This window comes from Magnolia sinica, chromosome 1 (assembly GCF_029962835.1).
Source record: "Magnolia sinica isolate HGM2019 chromosome 1, MsV1, whole genome shotgun sequence".
NCBI lineage: Eukaryota > Viridiplantae > Streptophyta > Magnoliopsida > Magnoliales > Magnoliaceae > Magnolia > Magnolia sinica.
In genome coordinates, this window is record NC_080573.1 from 137,824,404 (window position 1) to 137,846,110 (window position 21,707).

Here is a 21,707-nt window from a genome sequence, read left to right on the forward strand (position 1 = left end):
CATGATGTGTGTCCAACATTAACACCGTGCATTTGATGGGTTGTCAATGCCTAAAACGTACAAAAGTACTTGGTGGGGCCCACTTGAGTTTTGGATGCAACTGGAACTTGATCTGACTCCTCATCCAAGTGGAACACACACAATGGATGGTCTAGATTTATGAACCACATCTTGGTGGGCCCAATAAATGATTATGAATGATTTAATGGAGAGTAACCCCTCTCAACTGTTATCTGTAATGTGGCCCACCCAAGTCATAGATTGAGTTGATTTTTAAGCCCGTGGCCCACCATGGAATGGTGCATCTGACTGATGGGATAGATGTTTAACACACATCATGGTGGGGCCACACAGCTCGACCTCATAGTACCATTTCCCCCATATATATATATATATATATAATTGGGAGCATCCAAGGGCAAGAATTCGCATGCACTTAGTTTTTAATTGCCTAAAACTTTGCATTATTTGACATGGGAAGGGTTTTTAACCAAATAAAGGGGTATCTATGTAAGTTACAAAGACTCCAGCCATTTGCTCAACAAAGTCTTGTTGGGATGTAGCTCTCCCCAAGAAACAAGAGGACAACGTAGATCTTACCCTCATAACTTGAACACCAAATGGAATCCTCTACTATAACATGCATTGTACGAAGTTGGTAGAGATTTGTGGGGCCCACCATGTTGTTTGTCTGACATCCACCCATGTCCATCAGATACAACCCCTCATGGTCACTGTACCCAAAACTCAGGCCACGATATGAGGAACAACAACAAATTATGACTAAAACCTCTATAAGTTCATGTGATGTGACCCACCTGAGTCTTGGATCAATCTGACTTCTGGGAATCTTTTCATCCAGGTGATTAGCACCTGATGAACAGGTTCAATGGGACAGACACACCATTGTGGACCCACACAAAAACCTATGGTTGGCATCCCATTCCAATTGTGCATTGTGGCATGCACACCTGAATTGTGGATTCAGCAGATATTTCACCACAATACCTAAACATCGAGGGCACAACTGATGACAGAGTGGATGCCATGTACATTCACAAATAGGTGAGCCACACACAGATGTTGTAACTGCTGCGCACAATAGGTAGTCGAGACGTTTTTGGTCCTTTTATTTCTTACAACCACTCACACCTTCCATCTCTCCCGTGTCTTGCAAGTGCCTTACTCTAGTTCCACGTGCATTGCACGTGTCACATCACTAGTATAAAAGAAATGCACACGACTTGTAGATTTCTATGCAGCTAAATGAGGTAACTGTCGTCAACGACAAATAATTATAGGTTAAAATTTTTGACAGGACAGAAAAAACATACTACCTGGGAGCAGGAAGCAGTCTCCAACGCGTTTGTCTCAATACTCACCCCTGCATCAGCACTAGTAACATGTTCAGAATCCCGTGTCACTGAGACCTCTCCATCAGTTTTAGACACAGATTTTGACCTCTCTGCAGCTTCAGCCTGACAGATTAACCCATGCTAAAATTAGAAAGGGAACATAAGAAGAAATTCAGAACATGATCTCATGAGAGATTACAAAGACTACCTGGCAAAAAGCAGCAACAAGTTCAGGCCTCAGAACACAAAATCGTGACCTTGGCCCAGTGTAATTTGCATCCCGAGGGGTTACCCGCATCAAGTCCAAAAGATAATGCCTGAGAATAAAGCAGAGGGTTCAAAAAGCTGAGAATGACTATACAATTGTGGTGCTAAAATATCTCTGTATGTCAGGTGAATTCAAACAGTTTAGCACCGGAAACACCAAATCTTGAATTGGTAAGCAGCAAGGAAAACAACACAGCTGACACAAGAGTCCAAAGAGATGAAAGCAAATAATAGTCACTCCATAGGCCTACTTTAACCATCACTGAGAACAGTGTCTGAAGACAGAGATGGAAGAGAATTTCTACAGATCTAAGCTCGAAGGTTTTGGTTGAAGAAACACACTACATAATTTTCAGAAATGCATATTGCAACTTAAAAGAGCTTCACAAGGTATTCTGAGAGTGTTCCATAACTGAGCAATAAAATTTCATTTGAACAAAGATGTAATATAAAAAAAGCCCACCTAATGTGCAGCAATGATTTATTAGTTGATTTCAATGAACTAATCTAAGGGATGAAGTTCGATATCAAGCTATAAGCACAATGATTAGCGTGTTTGTGTGTGTGTGCGTAGAGGATGATTAGTATATATTTTAACCTACGCATTTATCAACATTGTTACTTAAGAATGCATAGGCATTAACTTTTCCTTTCTTTTCTTCTCTTTTTTTCCCAAATGGTGGTGTTTACTTCAACGACAGTTCTGAAGTCCATCATGGTCAGAGAACTTTCCAAGTCAACCCTTGACTCCCTCAAGTAAATTCCATTTTTGTGTGGAACTTGTCAAAAGCTCACAAGATTCACCCTACACAAATAGGCCTTTGACTCATCCAATTTTTGCCAAGTTTTTTTACGTGACTCAATTCCTTGGTAGAGAAATTGGGGGCTGGTTCCAGAGGTTGAGTTAATAGCAATCAACAAAAGGCAACATTGCTAACTCAACTACCATATGAGATGGATACACTCAAGATATTAAAAAGGTCAGGCCTTACTCTCCTTACTACCGAGTCAAAAATAAACTTGTCTAAATCATGCCATTTTAATTGATATTGTAAAAACCCAATACGATCAAGGCAACCTAGTTGAATCGTGACTCAACGAGGTTTTATATATATATATATATATATATATATATATATATATATAGAGAGAGAGAGAGAGAGAGAGAGAGAGAGCTGAATGCTCAGCTGCGCACCAGTTCGCACGGAACTGGTGCGAACTTTTTGAGAACTTATCATACATGATGTGAGTCCAAAATCTGAACGGTCCACGTGATGCAGCACCCCATGAAACCCCCAGGGCCCAACTTTTACTTTGATCCAAAACTTTGGAGGGCCATGAAAGAAGAAAACAGTTTCCTCCCTCGATGTGCATCTCTCTTTGCTATGGCCCACCAGAGTTTTAGATCAAGGTGAAATTTGGTCCTTACGGGTTTCATGGGATGCCGCATCACATGGACCATTTGGATTAGACGCCCATGACAAGTGTGCAAAGGTGCACAGGTGAGCATGCCTCTCTCTCTCTCTCTCTCTCTCTCTCTCTCTCTCTCTCTCTCTCTCTCTCTATATATATATATATAAGTGCCTCATTAATTGGTTTACAATTCAATTTATAACCTCGTTGAGTCAATTTAAAAGGGTAGAAGAATGCAAAATCCCAATTAGTGATGTGCTAATTTACAAAAATCCCTCTTTTATGAATGACTTGATGGGTTTACAGTTCAAAAGATTCTCACGAGTTTAACTTACATAAGATGTTTTAGACTTTTTCATCTAAAATCTAGGTAACTTCTGAGATTTGGGTCATTCTACTGAAGGACATTATTTTTTTGAGTTCAAGTTTTGTTAATGGCTAGGTTTTTTTATATAGTCTGCCAATGAACAATTGACCAACAATGCATGAAAATTACAGCAATGAAAGGAAACCATCAACGAGTTCTGTTGAAGTTCGTAGGGATATTGTTTTGCTATCTTACTTTAGAAAAGCCCCAAATACTTGGTTTCTTAATCAAGACAATTCTAGATTGTGGATTCTGTCCTTCATCAATTTAGGTCTTCCATTGGCAGTAACCAATATATACATACATACATAAATGCATACAACATGCATAAAGCATGATATATATATATATATATATATATATATATATATATATATTGTTGTAATCATGTCAGAATGGCAATAATTATATTTCTTATTTATCAAATGTGAAAGGATCTAACTCTTCAAAGTCAAAACTTTGTCTAGGCAGAGTCATTTCCAAACCTCGTATCAAATATATCATTTGTCTCTGTAGAGTAAGTACACTAAATTCTATGCATTGCATTAACTCACTGGACCTGTACCTGTAGAAATTTCTACTTTATATGTTCTATAGCTCACAGCTATGTAAATTACAATTACTAAGAATATGGAAAGAGATGTAAAATCAGAATATGACCGATTATTGATTAATGCCTAGAAATGGAACTACTGATGCATATTATGACTAACTAACAAAAAACGGGGACAAAAAAATGCATAATAACGCAGTTAGGACAAGTTAGTGATCACCGGTCATCACTGCCAACAATTCCCTTGCATTCCACAGGTGCAGCTAATCTGACGGCATTTCCAGATCCATCTAGGACTGTGTGTTCCTTCAAATGGAGGCGCTTAGCAGCCTCTAGTACCTAAGAGAAACATAAAAGTCGGTTCATCAATCCATGAGATACGCCATCAACTAATAAAAGCAACTACAAATAGAAATTGAACACAATAGAAAGTGGGTGGCCACTATATATGCATTCTGACTTTTTCGTTCTTTTGATAATGGACAGGAATCATTAATAGGCCACAAGAAACACAAAATCAAGAAAAACACTTAAGAGAGCCACAGAGGAACCAAGGGGAAGTGATGCCCTAGACACACCTTCGTCTGGTTTGTAGCAATATCATTCACCTCCTTCATTAATGACAAAAGGAAACATCCAAGAAAAATGTTATTTCCGGAATCTTGTCCTTTTTTCTTTGAATTTTGGACGTGTATAATGGTGTATAAGACCATTCTTTGATAAGAATGTTATATGTCAGTGTAATTTGTTGAAAGTCAACCAAATGGGCCCTAATTGAACATAAATCAAGCATGAATTGGTGAATTAGGGACCATTACATTGAAATACAACAAAAGAAAAAGATAAAAGCATGAAAAGGAAAAGAAAGAAGTGAAGGTTTGCCATTTTTTTCTGATTTTTACTGTAATGGTCCATTCCATTTTGATTCATCGAATCCATTCTTCTTTTGCTTTGATCCCCAAAATAAGGCCAAGTCATTGGGGATGCCTAAGTCAATTACAACTCTTTTTTAAGCTTTGAATAGGGCTTGTGAGCAAGGTTTGAATATCGGTGTCATATCAGCCGATACAGCCATAGCCTATCCATGTTGTCCTGATATGATGCATGATATGGGACCAAAACAACCCACCCTATGGGCCGATATGCCTACAAAGGCCCAGATATGATTTTTTTATTTTTTTATTTTTAACTTGCTTTTCTTTTTCTTTTTTCATTTCAACCATGGAGGAAGCTTAGTAAGTAATTTTAGACTATTGGCTTGAGGCAAGTGGACCGGGGATTGACTATTAGCTTTCTTTGTTGTGATGGTAGTTGAGGCTCTAAGCAAGATGCCAAACAAGAGAAAGATGGAAGGCAAGGTATTCTGTAACAATAATGGTGGTCGTTATTGTTACGGTCTCTCTTTTTCTTTTTCCATTTTTTTTAGGAAAAAAAAAAAAACATGTATTAGCCCCGTAATGGACAGCGTAATAACCATAACGGGGTTGATATGAGTCCTTTTTTCCATAAAGGTCATTATGGCCGTTACGACCGCGTAACACATAACGGTTGGCACCTTACCGTTACGTAACAGCTGATACGGCCCCATAACAACTGTTACGGGGCACACCTTGATGGAAGGTCTTGTTAGAGCATTCAAGATGGATCATATGGATTTGGAATATCCCACTTACACTTTACGGATCATCATCATCATTTAAGCCTTAGAGTTTGGAGATGATAAATTAATTCTATTTAATGTGAATGCTCATTAGGTGACCCATCTGAAATGCATCCTAACGTATATTGAGGAAGTATCCAATCTTTCTTTTTTTCTTGGAAAGGTATCCAGACTTGAAATCAATCTCCCTAAGAGTGAGACAATGAGTGTGAATCTGGAAATCAGTGAGGTAAGCACATTAGTGGAAGTTATGGCCTGCAAAGCGGGCTCCTTTCCTTCTTCTTATCTCAGGATGCCACTTTGTGTCAGCAAGCCATCCAAACCCCTTTGGAACTAGTCATTGAAAGAGTGCACAGCCAAATCAAGGTAATTAGCTCTGGGAGGTTGAATCACTCTAAAAAAGGCTACATTGTCAGCTATGCCCATTTACTTCGTGTCATTGTTTCAATGCCCCAGGCTGTGATTGGTATATTGGAGAAATTGGAAAGGGATTTTCTACGGCAAGACTCTAGTGACATCCAGAAATACCATCATATGGAATGGAAAGAGGCATGAAAATCTTATGATGGATGGGCATGGATAAAAAAGCTCAAGATCATGAATCAAGCATTGATAGGGAGGTGGCCTTGGCATTTCTTCGGGAAGAAGAAAATGCTATTGAGAAAGGAGATTGTTGCAAAGTATGGGGTCCACCATGACGGGTGGAGCACGAACCCATCGTATAATTACAAACTCTCTAGGCTGTGGGGAGGTATTATGTCCCACGGAAATGTCTCTCTCAAGACATTAGATTTGATGCAGGTGACAGGCCGACAGCAGCTTGGTAGATTCCGGGAAGAAAAGCGGAGTTGTGATGAACTGCTTTGCTTGAGCTTCTCTTAGCTTTACAGGCTGTCGACTTCTCACAAGCAAGAGTAGCAGACATACATGGAAGAAATGAACAATACATAGTTTGGACCATCTCTTTTAAAAGAAATCTCAAAGATAAAGAAATGTCCAATCTGATCAATCTTCTGGCACAGCTCAGAATTTCCAAGATAGTCCATGATATGCAATAAAAAGATGTTGGAAATTGCTAAAAGCCAAAGCTTCTCCATTAAATCCTATAATCATCTTTGGAGCTCAGGGAGGAGCGAAGTGGTGAATTTGCCTCCTACAGCTCCCCTCCACCCCTCCTCACTACCGATCACTTCTTGAAGTATAATGAAAATCATTGCCAATGTATGCAGTATGTGCTTAAAGGATGGATAATCCGTGAGCCACTTATTTATTCATTGCTCTTTTGCTTCTTTGGTTTGGGTTTGGTGTCTTGAGCATCCTCATGCTTTTGGGTGATGCCAAAATTCATGTCATGTCATCTCTTCTATATGCTTGGAAAGGGGCACCATTCAGAGGAAAGATCAGAAAGCTATGGAATCTTTCTCTGATAGCTATCATTTTCACTACCAAGAAAGAAAGGAATAATTGCTGTTCTCAAAAAGCTCAAAGCTGGTCCAAGCGGTGATGGATCATTTTAAGTCTCTTGTTGCTTTTTATGTTGAGTCTACCAAGGATTTTGTGGGGCTTTCTGATGTAGAAATATGGAATGTCTTGGATAATCTCCCTTTGTAAGTTGAGCTTTTGCTAAGGCTTGTTGTTCTCTTCTTTATGGTTTTTCCGGATCAATCTTTCCTATAAATCCAAAAAAAAAAAAAAAAAAAAGAAGAAGAAGAAGAAGAAGAAGAAAAAGAAGAAGAAGAATTGAAAATGATCGACTTTTCACTCAAAACTCCAACTTCCAGTTCATTATAATTGTTCATGCCCATACTCGAATACAGGGACAGATGCAACCAAGCAAGATATAGACCTGCATTTTCAAATATGCATAGATAAGACTACATTCGCAAATCATATGACCTGACAGTTATTTAGATAACCATTGTAAAATAAATCAGCACTCCGTATGTGTATTTTTAGAAGATCAAAAGGTAAAACACATCATATGCTTTATTGAAGCAACAATTATGATCTGGGTGAGCACTCAAGTTAGAACAACTACGATTCATCAACTAAACCTACATGCTCCTCACAAGGTAAAGAGGAGCGGGACCTGCTTAACATCTTGAGGTGGTTTCATTGTGTGAACACCATCAACAAATAATGGGATAGGAGTGGTAAAACAGAACACTGCAGTCAGCACAGCACAGAAGATCTGAGGAATAAGCAGACAAAATATTTCACTGATTCCAGTTAAGTGAAACTGGATTTTAATCTTTGGTAAGATTTTCTCTGACTAGACTTTTTTTCATAACTCTGACTTGACATTGATTAATTTATTGTGTCAAATTAGATCTACAAACATTATTGCAGATAATTATCCATTCTTTCACACTTAGGAGTTTGTGATTTGTTTCAGGGTCATTGGCAGAGAAGTATTTGTTAACAAAAAAGAATCCAACAGTTTTGCACACTAACACAAATTAAAAGGCAATGGGGCAAAATAAAGTCTAACAAGTACATCACCTTGGAATGAAATGCTTCATTCCAGCAAATTTTCCTGCCATTGTCGACAGAACCATAAAGAAGAGAGTCTGATTTATCTCCTTGGAGAATACCAGGTATAATGCTCTGAAAAGAAAAGGAAAAAAAAAAAAAAAAAGCATAATTAGATGACGAAGGGGATTCCCCAAACAAATATAGACAGCCATAGCATAAAAGAAAGCAACCAGAGGTCCAGAGCTGCCTAGAAAGTAGAGGATGATGAAATTTATAAGAAAATACCATAAATCTGAGATGCAAAGTTATTCTAGAAGAAACTACATCTGCTCAATTAGTTGATACAGTTAGATAGAAGGGCATTAATCTCAACGATAGTTGTCAAAATCCTACAGTTTACGATTTGAGTCAAATCTTAAGCAAAACTATGTGAATCCCACCTTGAATCCCTTTTTATATATTGAATCCTACAATGTATGATTCAAATCTCGATTTAAGATTCAAATTATACTCACTCTTCTACTTTACGCTTCACTTGGCTTTCCTTTTATGTTTTTAATTGGTGGGAGCTTTAAGAATGGTTTGGAAACTGTGCATTTATTTTAAAATTTTCATTATAAGAGACTAAATGATATATATTCTCTTTAACGTTAAATCGTGGAGCATCTTTTTTATGTTTTCTTACTTTTCAACTAGTTGAAACACCAAATTGATGTATGACTTATCTGGGAATGTTTTTATGGATGGTTACAATCATGCTTAATATGTATTGTGGAATGATGGTTAGAAATCAAAATATCTTTCTTCATCGGTCTACAAAATCAAATGGCACTTTTCCAACATGATTCTACGTTCAAGAAAGGTAAAAGGAACATTAATTATTAAAGGATTCTTGCATGTTTTTTAAGGGAAATTTCTTGAGTGAAAAAAAAAAAAAAGGAAGATAAGAATCCTTTAACACTGTCATGATCTAGTATTACTTGGTGCATTATATTGATAGCAAAAGGATGATAGAAGAGTTTTTTTTTTCTGATTTATCTATATTTTTCAGATTTTTTTTCAATTTTTTAATCAAATCATTAAAAAAATCTTACAATTTACGATAAGATTTGCGATTCGATACAATACAACCCCTATTACATATGATACTACCCCTATTACGATTTGCAATATGATAACAATTTTGACAACATTGATCTCAACCAACCAGGAAATCCTATGACCTTGGCAAGGACGTCCAATATTTCACAAGGTTATTTCTCAGGACCACTGTTCACATTAATCGATGAACATGGGCTCTAATTTCCCTCTGCTTAGCATGTTTCTATTTGCAAGGTTTCTCCTCCAAATCTTCCAATACAGCATTAGTCCATTCAAAGATCATACTGTTTTCCCATCATTGTTTTATGATGTTTAAACTAAGCATGCATCAATTCATAACCAATTTGAATTTCAGCACTGTTGCATTGTTGTGGCCCTACTCAATACTATACACAAGTTTCTTGATTCAAATCCTCATCCTCTTTGCCATCCTCATAGCCTAGTCCCAGCTACTTGGTTCAGCTTTACGGATCTTGGTAATTGAACAGTCCATATCCTTCACAACACCTCAATCGAAAGTCCTTTTAGGTCTTCCTCCCATCATCTTTTCAGGTTCTGCAATCCTAATCAAGTTCCTCTCTTTAAGGAGCCATCTCGGGTCTTCATTAAACATGATCGTACCATCCCATCTGCTCTCCATCACTTCATCTCTTGGACAGACAATTTTCAAATCCTAACTTGTATAAAGCTGACCCCAATCAGTTGGGTAAGGCTTTGACGATGATGATGATGAACTTGGATATGTCAAGATAAAGAAGAGAATACATTATCATAATGACAGTCCAAGCAATGTAGCCAGATGTAACCCCGATGTTCAGTACCCACGTGCAGGCATGCCGCTGGACGTTGTCAATGCATGAGATCCTACTAATTTTGAGTGATTGAAAATAACAGAAACTACTGAAGAATAAACAAAGCAATCAATGAATAGGGCAATTAACAACTGCAGAGACCAAAAGCCATCAAGGAGATGATAGCAAAGAGTTACCCTCTGAGAAAGAGACAAGATACCAAAACCAAAAATAAATAGGCTACAGGATTTACATATGCACCTGTGCTACTACTCTATGTCCCCTGTAATCAATTATTGCCATAGCAAGATTGTATAGACCAGGAACATCAGCTTCCTGGTAAGCTCTGGTTCCTTTCAAATCATTATTTGCAGAAGCGTATGTGGCCTGCTCATTGTCAGCCACCTGTGCCTCAGCAGATGTATCAGAGGCCACATCAGAGACACCATTAAGCTCCTCCACTTTTGAGCCCTCGTATTTCTGCATTTTTGACTCATTGCCAGTCCCATGATTGGAAGCCTTGTCCGATGAATCAGGTAAAGATTCCGCATTCTCACGATGTTCTGCATCCTCTCCGGACTTGAATTTGACACTTGATGCATTTTCTTTGGACATCTGCCCAAGGTCTGCATCCACCGCAAAGCTGAAGAATATATTGTTGTGTACATACCTGAAATGAAATAGAAAATAAATAAAAACACTTCAATCCAACATAAGCTCCATTAGCTCTTTGGGGACTTGAAAAGACAGCCAATAAGCACCTACAGTAACAGTTTTTACTGTTCTAAGCAGGATAAACAGAAATTCTACAGACATGAAAAAACCATCCACTATGCTTCCAACTAACCATAACAAGCCATAATTATTCCAAAATTAAGATCTTTCAGATTATAAGGAAACCCGCTGCATTTCAAGTGTTCTTTCTGGTACTCAATATCTCACCAAATCAAACGGTGAAAAACCATCCAGATCCTCAGACTGTATTTGCATGTTGATATCCATGCAGATAGATTGACTTTTATCTATCGCATTGCACAAACAAAAAGTTCAACATGGACTTAAGAGTGCAAGGACAAGATACTGTCTTACATGCAGCGTGATTGATTGAGCAACGGTTGCTCGAACATTGAGCAATGTCACTGTTCAACTATCCACAGGAAGAAAAGGTGTAGAAATATGTTTGAACTTTCTCAGGGTCATGGTCATACTCACATATGGAAGCACTCCGGATCAGTTGGATTAATGGGGGGTATACATCTGCTGATTACTCCAACTGCACCACTAATTGCAGCATCGACAAAGTCACAAGTTACTTTATAAAGAGCTCTATCACGCAATATCCTGCAACAAGATTGTCATCATAAGTTATAAACAATGTGCTCGGAATACTGCCAGTGCACTAAAAACAAAAAATAAAGACATCAGTAGAACTCACATGAGGTTAAAGAGCATGAAACAGAAATCAGTAAATGGATGCCAAGATGTAATAAATAATAATCGGAATGACCATACACACCTTTCCTGAAGAGACGAATGAGGAAACTCCCGGCAGGACTGTAATTCCTCATTCCAATCTCGCTGCATGCCGATTAGCTCACTGCCATATGAAAGGGCCAGTGCATCTTCTGCTCTAGCCGCATCCCTTTTGTGATCTGAGAACCAATGAGGGCCACAAAAGCTCATTCAAAACATGGAAACAAACAAATCATGGATTTTGCTAACATCCCCACCTTCAAGGGGGCATTAGCAACGTCCACAAACCTTTTAAATGGCACATGGGTGACCTATTGTTGATCTGAACAGTTCATTCATTCATACAGCTAGAAGCAAGCTATGGTGCAAAATTCAAGCCAATCAAGTGAGCCTTAGCTTCTGATCACTAGCATGAAAATGGACCATCAAGATTGACCAGAAAAACAAATAGGTTCAATCATCATCCTGAAGCATCCTGGACCATCAAGATTGACCAGAAAAACAAATAGGTTCAATCATCATCCAGCCCCCCCCCCCCCCTTGTTATTCTAAAGTAACACTTTGATCTGATGGTTCTAGCCATGTGATTTATGGCTCATAAACAATAGATAGTAACAAATTTGCTGCATCAAAGAGTTAGGATCATCCAATCAGCGTGATTCTTGCACAATGGCTTGCTCCTAGTTGTATGAATGAATGAATGGTTTAGATTGACGAAAGGTCACCCAATGTTCCATTTAAAAGGTTTGGGGATGTTAGCAAAACCCATTAATTATATTTACCCATATGAGATATAATAAAGAACCACTTCTGGAAAAATAATAATGTCTTGTTGAACAAACATGAGCTGGGCATGGAGATCTATCAGGACACATGTGAAATTGTCCAAGTTACATTGCCCAAAGGAAAATACAAAAGAGAGAGAAAAAAAAAAAATAGCAGTGTGATAATTGAGAGAGAATTAGGGTCTCTGAAGGGCCAGCTGCAATGTTTTAAATAGCACCAAAATAGTGTAACTCCCAAGTAGCGTACTCTATATGCTATGTAGCTTATGGTATAGGCAGCATATGCTACCGTGGAAGTGCATTTTAAAGCTTAAAAACTTAAAAAGCTTTATATCGTGATACTTTTATGTTAGTTAAGCACAATTTAAAACTTGGTGGTGAGTCATTCTCCTCACGTGTGGCATTGATGTACAGTGATCCAGACCACTCAAGTTGTGGTCCCTACCGAGGCTGGATCATATATATAGAATCATATGTATCAGGCAACTGTGACATCTGCCAAGTGCATTGTTGAAGAGTTACAACCATTTTTAAATTGTGTAAAACTAACACCGTACGCTAACACATAAAAGCAAAGATTTTTCAATTTCCCTCTTTCAAAAGCACTATTCCCTCAACCATTTCTAAATTGTGTAAAACTAACACAGTATACTAACACATAAAAGCAAAGACTTTTCAATTTCCCCCTTTCAAAAGCACTATTCCCCCTCTCACCGAAAGCCATGTTCCCTCTTTCAAAGGCCTTCTTTCGGTTCTCTCAATCAACACAATGGTTGAAGACATATTTAGAGACACAACCCGCCCGATGAGAATATCTCTTGGCTAAATTTTGAGAAGCACTGGAACCCAAACAAAGGAGAATGTTGATTTCTATCCGTATGGTCGTGGAGCTCAAGTTTTATGTCTTTTAAATAAAAAAAAATACACGCGCACACACTCACGCTAGTGGAATTTCACCACCTATGGGTACTCAAACCCTTGACCCGGTGTTGAAATTCCTGAGAGTGTCTACCACTGGAGCAAGAGCAAGGACCCTTAATCTTCAGAAATGATTTTTATGTCTTTTTATTGATTTAAAGCTCAAAAGAGGTAGTATCTTCCCCTTAATCTTCAGAAATGATTTTTATTTCATTTTGGATGTAGATTTAGGAATTTTTTGCCATTTTTTATCATTTTTTTCTTTTTGGGAGGTCAGATCCTATGCAACATCATTCCTACAATCATTTGTTAGCATGGGGCCTATCGTTGGTGTGTATGGCATGCCATCAAACCTATACAGTCCATCATGTGGACCACCGCACTACAGTGGTGGTTTCTGAGTTGTTGTGCATTGTTTTCTATATTGTGGCCCATCTTATGGGTGGATGGCCTTTTTCCCTCTATGGTAGTTGTCTATTGTTTTCTATTTTGTGATCTGGTATCCAACCCATCCAATCAGACATTAGTTGCATAACTCGTACATGTTTAGTCATTTAGTGATACTTGGCCATTTGTCCTTTTTTCACTAAAGCTGAAAAAAAAAAAAATTAACTGTGTACATTTGATGTTATTTGTTTGCTTTTTAATTTGTTAATGTTATTTGTTTTGGATTGAATGTAAGTAGATTGGCTTTCAATAACTTGTTTCAAATATAATTTCACTTGAAAAATGAAGCCTATTTTTCTAGGCCTCATTTACTTCTTTGCTATTTCTATATTTATTTTTACTATTTATCATTTTTCTCTATTATTTTAATTAAACATTAGAAGTATTGTATAGCTTGCACTATGTGCTATAGAGGGGTTAAGACTACGCTATACGCTACACTATTTAAAACACTGGGGCCAGGCCTGGTCCCATCAAAAGCAAACTTTTGAATAGGCCCGGCATGGACAGTTCAACATCTAGGCAACGGTATTTTAGGACCTCCCGATAGCGAGAGGGGAAAGAATGCCTCCCGATAGCGAAGGCGATATCTCAGGAGGTTCACGCGAGCGCAACGACGGTATTTTAGGACCTCACCCAGAATCCGATCCTCATCTCCACAGCGATAATGGAGGAGCATGGGCTCGGGTTCGTTCACGAAAAGGAAAAGCGGTAATCACAGAGAGGAGGAAGGAAACGGCGGCACTTCTCAAGCTGTTCGTCAGAGGCTTCCCTCCGAGATGGCTTCCCATTAATGTATTTAGGGTTTTTAGCAGAGCAGGTGCTGTCATGGATGTGGTAATGCCACAAGATCGTCTCAGCGGCCATTACAGGGGTTTTGCCCTCGTGACGATGAGATCGAAGGAAGAATTAGCTAGGGCGGTAGAGATGCTCCATGGTGAGAGCTTCGGAGGGATGAAAATGCTCATCCAAAGAGCGAGATTCGGACCGGAGCATAGACGTAAATCAGATCTCAAACGGGCTCCTCTTCTGCTACCGTCAGGCCCCCAACGATTTCTCAATCCCGCCCATCCCAGAGCAAGGGATCCTCCTTTAAGGAGGCCCTACTCAAACCCAGAGGTCCCCCAGAGATGCAGGCCCCTCACCAGGCCCCAAGCTCCAGCCGGAATACCGACAAGGTCCGGGACTCGGTAAAGTAAGATGACCCGGCAGAGCAGCAGCAAGATGGAATTGTTCGAGTCAAGCAAGACCTTCTGGAGCGATCCCGCAGTAACCTGAAAGACTCGTTGGTGGTGTCAACCAGAGAAGGATCCTCCATTTCTCAAGTTCAACAATGGATCCTAAAGTGTTGCGGGATTAGTCCTGCCAAATACAGCATCAAGCCTATTGGGTATAATGATCTATGGATCAAGCTATGTCCGGGCCTTCCCGAACATGTTGCTCATAGCAGGCATCTTACATTTAGATGGGTCAGTTCTCAAAATCCATAAGTGGGAGGAATACTCCATTTTTGGCAAGGAGAAGGTTTGGGTTCTCATCTGGGGCATCCCTCTCGATTTATGGTTCTACGAATTCTTCATCGACGCCACATCAGTGCCCGGATCGCTGCTCGAACTAGATACAAAGACGAAAATCGATGAAGAGATGGCCGTCATCAGGGCGCGAGTGCAAAGAAAAAAAGGGGACCCACTTCCTTCACAGATCATCGTCTCCGTCGACAGCAGGACGATTTCTCTCCCAGTCCAACCGGAGCCTGCTGGAGACCCTCTTCCCAGATGGGGAGATTATTGGCGAACTAAGGAATCTCGCCCCGCAGTTTTGACATCCCTCCCATCTCCGAGCGAGGATGAAGGTACACCAGCCTCATGCTCCAGCGAACTACCTCCTAACGTCTCGCGTCAGTCAAGGGTTCGTCGTGATGAAGAGGTCAGATCCTAGCCGTCCAGAGAGATACGGGTCGAAGTCTCTGCTACCATACCTCCAGCCATCCCCGCCACGCAATGCCTCGGCTGTCAGGATGAAGCTCCTGTTGCCACGTTGGCCTTCCTCGAGCCCAGAGAACACATCGATCGCCTCACCTTGATGCATGTCGACGAAAGATAGTCGCGTCTCCAACCTCTGTCGTCACATGTGATCCATCAAGGAGGTACCCCCCGCAATTTATCGCAGAAGGCAGGTAGTAGGTAGGTTCGGTCTAAACCTCTACGGTTCGGAGGAGTCGGGTTCGAGTCCTCGTATACCCAAGGCACATGCGGTTACTACTGTCTTAACCTTAGATGGCGACACGTGCGCTGGCTTGGACGCCTCGGGCACTGATTCTATCGTCGAGCCGTCTCTTAGACTCTTTATCCCAGCCTCGTGCCCTCTACCTTCTCCCATGTTTCTGCCTCAGTCTCTCCCCTTTCCTGTGAAGGAACGAGAGAGAAATGGCCTTGAGAGAGCGCTTAGTCTCCCCTCCCCTCCAGCGGGGGCTTCTGCCTTGGTCTTGGATGACCGCTCATGGTCATCTGAGAACCCCCCTACTCCTACTTCCCCTTCTGTTTCCATTCTTTCTAACCAGGAATGGCCAGATCTGTTGATTGTCTCCCTTTTTCAGGATGGTTCTGGAGACGAAGTCATTGAAGCAAAGCTGTTGCAGATGCGAAGGGGTCAACCTTTGCCTCAGGAGGAAGACAGTGCTATGGAGGCAAAAGACGACTTGAGCAGGACAAAGCTAATCGACTCCATATACAAAAAAAAAAAGAAAAGGATTCGAGATGCTCTAGGGCACGTTAGGAGATCGGTGGGCCTCTCCTTTGGGGATAACTCAGAAGACTCCATCGCTTTGTTCCAGTGCGTGGAATCTCACGGTCGCCCTCTTCCGACTCCAAGGTCTCCCATCCATCGGCAGGTCAGGTCTACAAGCAACAGTGATATCCCCGCGACGATCCAAGATATTCATCCAATGGCTATCCATCAGGGTAAGCGGGGCAGATCGGTTTCCCGATGAAGGTTCTGTCCTGGAACATAAGAGGAGTGGGGTCGAAGCAGAAGAGGAGGCTTATCAAATTCTCATGTGGAAGTCACAACCCGGAAGTTCTCTGCTTACAGGAAACCAAAGTCGGCCAATTCAACGATTCTCTTATGGGGACTCTATGAAAGGTTAGAGATGCAAAATGGGCAGCGCTTGAGGCTTCGGGCAATTCCGGAGGAGTCCTAGTGGCCTGGAATTCAGCCAGATGGTCCTTGATCGATAGCAGGGTGGATCCTACTCAGTATCAGTGATCCTGCAAAACGCTTCCTCCAATCTCCGGTGTCTCATCATGTCGGTCTACGGTCCAAACATGGAAGCCAAAAGACGAGTTCTTAGCCGAGCTCAGTGAGCTTAGACAGAGTTTTTTGGGCCCTCTCTGTATAGCAAGCGATTTCGACATGATCAAATCCTGCGAGGAAAAATCCCACGGCAACAACTCTTCTGCTTCTATGAGGCCATTTTCTTCCTGGATAAATGACCAAGATCTTCTCGACCTTCCGCTTGTGGGTGCCCAATTCACCTGGACCAACGGGAGAGCTGCTCCCTGCTTGTCCAGACTAGACAGGTTCTTGTTGTCGCCGGAGTGGCTCGAAACCTTTTCGTCTGTTTCCCAATCTGCCCTACCTCGCACGACTTCCGATCATTGCCCCATTCTCCTGTCTGCGGAGGAAACTAATTGGGGTCCGACACCTTTTCGGTTCGACCTCTCCTGGCTCAACATAGAAGGCTTTCATCTCCTGGTTGCTAAATGGTGGGGCAGTTTCAAAGTTGAAGGATTCACCGAGTTCAGACTCTGTTCTAAACTCGGGATGCTAAAAGACAAGTTAAAGCAATGGAAATCTGAGGTTCTGGTCAAAAGACATCTCGAACTCGATGAGCTAGTGACCCAAATCTCAAACATTGATTCAGGCATCGAAGACGGGAGGGTTTCTCTGGAGATCCTCTCCAAGCGCATCCACCTGATCCAATCTTTGTCTTCCAGGGTTCTCGAAGATGAGATTTCTTAGAAACAAAAAGCTCGGGCAAAATGGTTAAGGGAGGGAGAAAAAAATACCAAATTCTTCCACAATATTGCAAGTATGAATGCCAGAGCCAACAAGATCAAGAGCATAGTAGTTGAAGGAATCAGAATTGAAGACAGAGAGGTGATAGCTGGAGAAGCAATAGCCCACTTCTGATCTCTCCTTCAGACAGATGGTTGGATCAGACCTCAGCTGGACAATCTCTCTTTTGATTCAATTACGAAAGAAGAGGCTCTGTCGCTCGAATCCCCTTTCTCAGTGGAGGAAGCAAAAGCGGCAGTTCTCGGGTTAGGTGGAGATAAAGCCCCCAGGCCAGACGGGTACCCAATTCTCTTCTTCCAATCGATCTGGGAGATTCTGCAAGAGGATGTTATGGCCTTTATCAATGAGTTCCATGCGAGAGGTCGGATCTCGAAAGGTCTAGGTTCGTGTTTTCTCACTTTGATTCCCAAGTTCTCTAGAGCTGCAGCTTTTAAAGACTTCCGTCCAATATGTCTGCTCGGGGCCCCTTATAAAATTCTAGCTAAGCTCCTCTCGGCCCATCTGCTAAAGGTTATAGACAAGCTCATTTCAACTAATCAGAGTGCCTTCATCCCAGGGAGACAGATCACGAATTGCGCTTTAATCGCCAACGAAGTGCTGCATTCTAGCCATCTGTCTGGTCTGAAGCATCTCTTCTGCAAGCTAGATGTGGAAAAAGCGTACGACCACGTTGAATGGAGTTTCCTGCAATATCTGATGAAGCGGATGGGGTTTAGTGAAAAATGGAGATTGTGGATTGGGGAATGTATTGGATCAGTGCACCTGTCTATTCTCCTTAATGGCTCGCCGAGAGGTTTCTTCCAGAGCTCTAGAGGGCTGAGGCAAGGGGACCCTCTGTCTCCGTTTCTGTTCCTCCTAGTCGAGGAGGCCCTTTCCAGGATGTTTCATCAGGGCCAGCGCTCAGGTATTCTTAAAGGGATTGACATTAAAGATCTCCCTGCCCCTATGTCTCACATTCAGTATGCCGACGACACCCTTGTTTTTAGCGTAGCCTCTCAGGAGTATGTGGACAATCCGCGCACGACACTTCACTGCTTTGAGGCAGTATCAGGACAATCAATAAATCTGCCTACGTCAAAACTCATCGGGGTTAACATGAATCAAGAAGAATCCGAGTGTTGGGCCTCTTCTCTACAATGCGCGGTGGCTTCCCTTCCTCCATTGTCGGTCTCCCCCTGTGCATAGGAGCTCCCCCTACCTGGGAGAAGGTTTTACTCAGGATTGGCTCCTATCTGGCTAAATGAAAGTGTTGATTCCTTTCGTTGGGGGGTAGTCTCACCCTGATCAAAGCAGCCCTCTCCAATCTTCCTCTGTATCTTATGTCTCTTTTTCGCTGTCCCATTTTTGTTGTCAAGTCCATTGACAAACTGAGAAGGGATTTCCTTTGGCATGGGAATTCCGAGAGATCCAAGTTCCACCTGATGGACTGGAAGATAGTCTGCAATCAGCTCCAGCATGGTGGTGCGGGGGTGAAAAATTTGCATCTTATGAATCAAGCATTGTTGGGGAAATGGTCATGGAGATTAGGGGCAGAAGCCGGGAGTCTTTGGAACTCTCTTATCAAGGGCAAATATGGCATATAAGGCCTACGGCTGGTGGACGAAGGAGTCCTCTCGATATCGATCTTTGGTCCTGTGGAGAGGTATCCTTTCCATGAAGGAAACGGTTCTTTCGGCTGTCAGATTTGAGATCGGAAAAGGCGATAAGATCAGATTCTGGGAGGACATATGGCTGGCTGATGCCCCCTGAAAGTCACCTTCCCGAACATTTTTCTGCTTGCTCCCAACAAAAATGTTCTTGTTGCTGACCGTCATTCCTTCTCTGCTGGTCAAGTCATGTGGCATGTGGAGTGTAGGCGCAACCTCCAAGACTAGGAAATTCAGGAATACGTGAATCTCTTGGCCTGCGTTCATAGAGTAGCTCCTGACCCCTTAGCCGCAGGTTCCATTCTGTGGAGTCTGGATAAATCCAGCGTCTTCACGGTTAAATCCTTCTACAGGGCGTTGGAGAATCCTACCATTGTTCATGCATCCCACTTTAATCATATATGGAAGTATTTGGTCCCTCCCAAGATCAGTGTCTTTGGTTGGCTAGTCGGAAATAAGAAAATTTTGACAGTGGATAACCTGCACAAAAGAGGGATGCCCCTACCTAACATCTGCCTATGCTGCATGAGAAACGCAGAGAGGGTCGATCACCTTCTCATTCACTGCCCCTTCATCTACCCAATTTGGGCCGAGTTTTGTTCCCGCTTTAGTGTCAGCTAGTGTTTCCCATCATCGGCAGATCTCCTTCTCAAGGCCTGGCATGGAGTTCGGCTTGATAAGTGCAGAGCTTGCTTGTGGAGAAGGTCGTTCTCGCCGTGTGGTGGGCGGTGTGGAATGAGAGGAATAGCAGATGTTTTCGGGACACCGCTCTCTCCTCCTCCATGGTGGCTTCAAAGGCTAAGGGTTTCATTGTAGAATGGGCGGCCCTAGTGCCTGCTTTGAAGGGTTATGACCTTATTTTTCTAGGTGTCTAGGCTCGGTTGCCGTCTCGGCAGCCCTTTGAAACAACACCTCCCCCCCCCCAACCAAATATTTTTCTCTTCTATCTTTCCCAGCTTAATACATTCGTGGCTTTTCAAAAAAAAAAAAACATCCAGGCCAAAGATAATCGAAGGCCTGGTCTGTTGACAGCCCTAGAGATAATCATGAGCTCTTCTAAAAAGAAACAAATCATGATATCCAAAGAGTACTATGGCCCGTATTATACAGTTCATATGAAATGTCGGTCACCATCCCCATTATTCTGCATTTGCGAGGGTTCTTGTGAGGCTGATGTTTCACAAAAAAATAACAAAAAAGAATTTTAAAAAACAGCAATTTACAGTTCAGCACAGCAAGTATAACTTTTGAGTAACTGCATTTACCCGGTATAGGATATACTCCTAGCCATGAATTAGCTGGCAACAGAGATTGAACATTTTCAAAAGGGTGTGCAGAGGCCTTCCGGTCCAAAATTTCACGAAAACCTTCACAAAAAAATTAATCAGAAGTTAGATGCCAACGAGGATGATTAATATATTCATATTTCATTCCTTCAAAACAGTTAATATATCTGCAAACTTTTTTTACCTTTCTTGAACTTTGAGCTAATCTTTTGCAGGAGACCGATAAGTGTGGTCGCCTCAAAAGTAGGCTTAGCTGGCCTAGGGTCTAGTATATTTCCTGTGCTTGAATTCACATAAAATGTCTTTGTGGTTCCTGTGATGCAAAGCTTATTTCCCTCTAAAGTCACCACATCCAAATAAATCAAATCCCCAACAAGCCTGTAGAAGACGAAAGCATTAAAAAATTGATAAACCTTTTCCTACAAGAACTTTGTAAGAGGCAAACTGTTGCATTCTGCATGGCATATACAGATAAATATCGTGGAGTAGATTCAATGGAAATGATTTCAAATGAGAAAACAGATAAAGTTGTCTAGGGCTTCAAAAAGTCTCTATGAGTAGTAAGAAAGGTGGATTCATTGAAGGTTACGCAGGCTTCAAAAAGCTGTGGAGGGGTTCACAAGACTGGTTAATGATTGGTGGGGTTCCTTTGAAGTGGAAGGTTATGCGGGCTTTATATTAAGTCAGATGCTAAAACTGTTGAAATTGAAAGTAAAAAATCAATGCTTGGAAGAAGGAAGTGTTGGGGGAAAGGGAGGCTTAAGTTGAGGGCATTCTTGCCAAGTTACAAACGCTTGACTTGAAGGCAGAGGAGGGAAAGCTGTCGGAAGAGGAGAAAACTCTTCAAAGAAAGTTAGCACAAGACTACGCATGCCGCATGAAGGAAGAAGAAATCAAGTGGAGACAGTGTCGAATAAAATTTCCGTTGCCTTTCATAAAAAAAACAAAACAAAAAGGTCAATTCATTGAAGAAGTTCAAGTGCATTTTTCATATGAACTGAAATATCAAAAAGTCTGTACCTTAAACTTTCCAAAGGATCACAATAATCCACCAAGTAAAGCAGGCAGGTCAAATAGGTGCAAAGCTCTTGAA

General features: G+C 41.3%; 1 protein-coding gene across 5 annotated transcripts in view; it reads right to left on the minus strand.

Annotated features, from left to right (window-relative positions):
* LOC131220350 (clustered mitochondria protein) overlaps positions 1 to 21,707 on the minus strand; it is a 60,056-nt gene that overhangs the window by 25,927 nt on the left and 12,422 nt on the right. For 4 of the 5 annotated variants that reach the window (XM_058215304.1, XM_058215310.1, XM_058215315.1 and 1 more), the window contains exons 7-15: positions 20,799 to 20,992; positions 20,594 to 20,695; positions 11,499 to 11,634; positions 11,195 to 11,323; positions 10,244 to 10,652; positions 8,118 to 8,222; positions 4,176 to 4,294; positions 1,564 to 1,672; positions 1,338 to 1,478 (exon numbers count right to left, since the gene is read on the minus strand). In XM_058215304.1, the coding sequence (XP_058071287.1) occupies positions 1,338 to 1,478; positions 1,564 to 1,672; positions 4,176 to 4,294; positions 8,118 to 8,222; positions 10,244 to 10,652; positions 11,195 to 11,323; positions 11,499 to 11,634; positions 20,594 to 20,695; positions 20,799 to 20,992 (1,444 nt within the window). The remainder of the gene's footprint in view (positions 1 to 1,337; positions 1,479 to 1,563; positions 1,673 to 4,175; positions 4,295 to 8,117; positions 8,223 to 10,243; positions 10,653 to 11,194; positions 11,324 to 11,498; positions 11,635 to 20,593; positions 20,696 to 20,798; positions 20,993 to 21,707) is intronic. The other variant, XM_058215321.1, reaches the window with a different exon arrangement.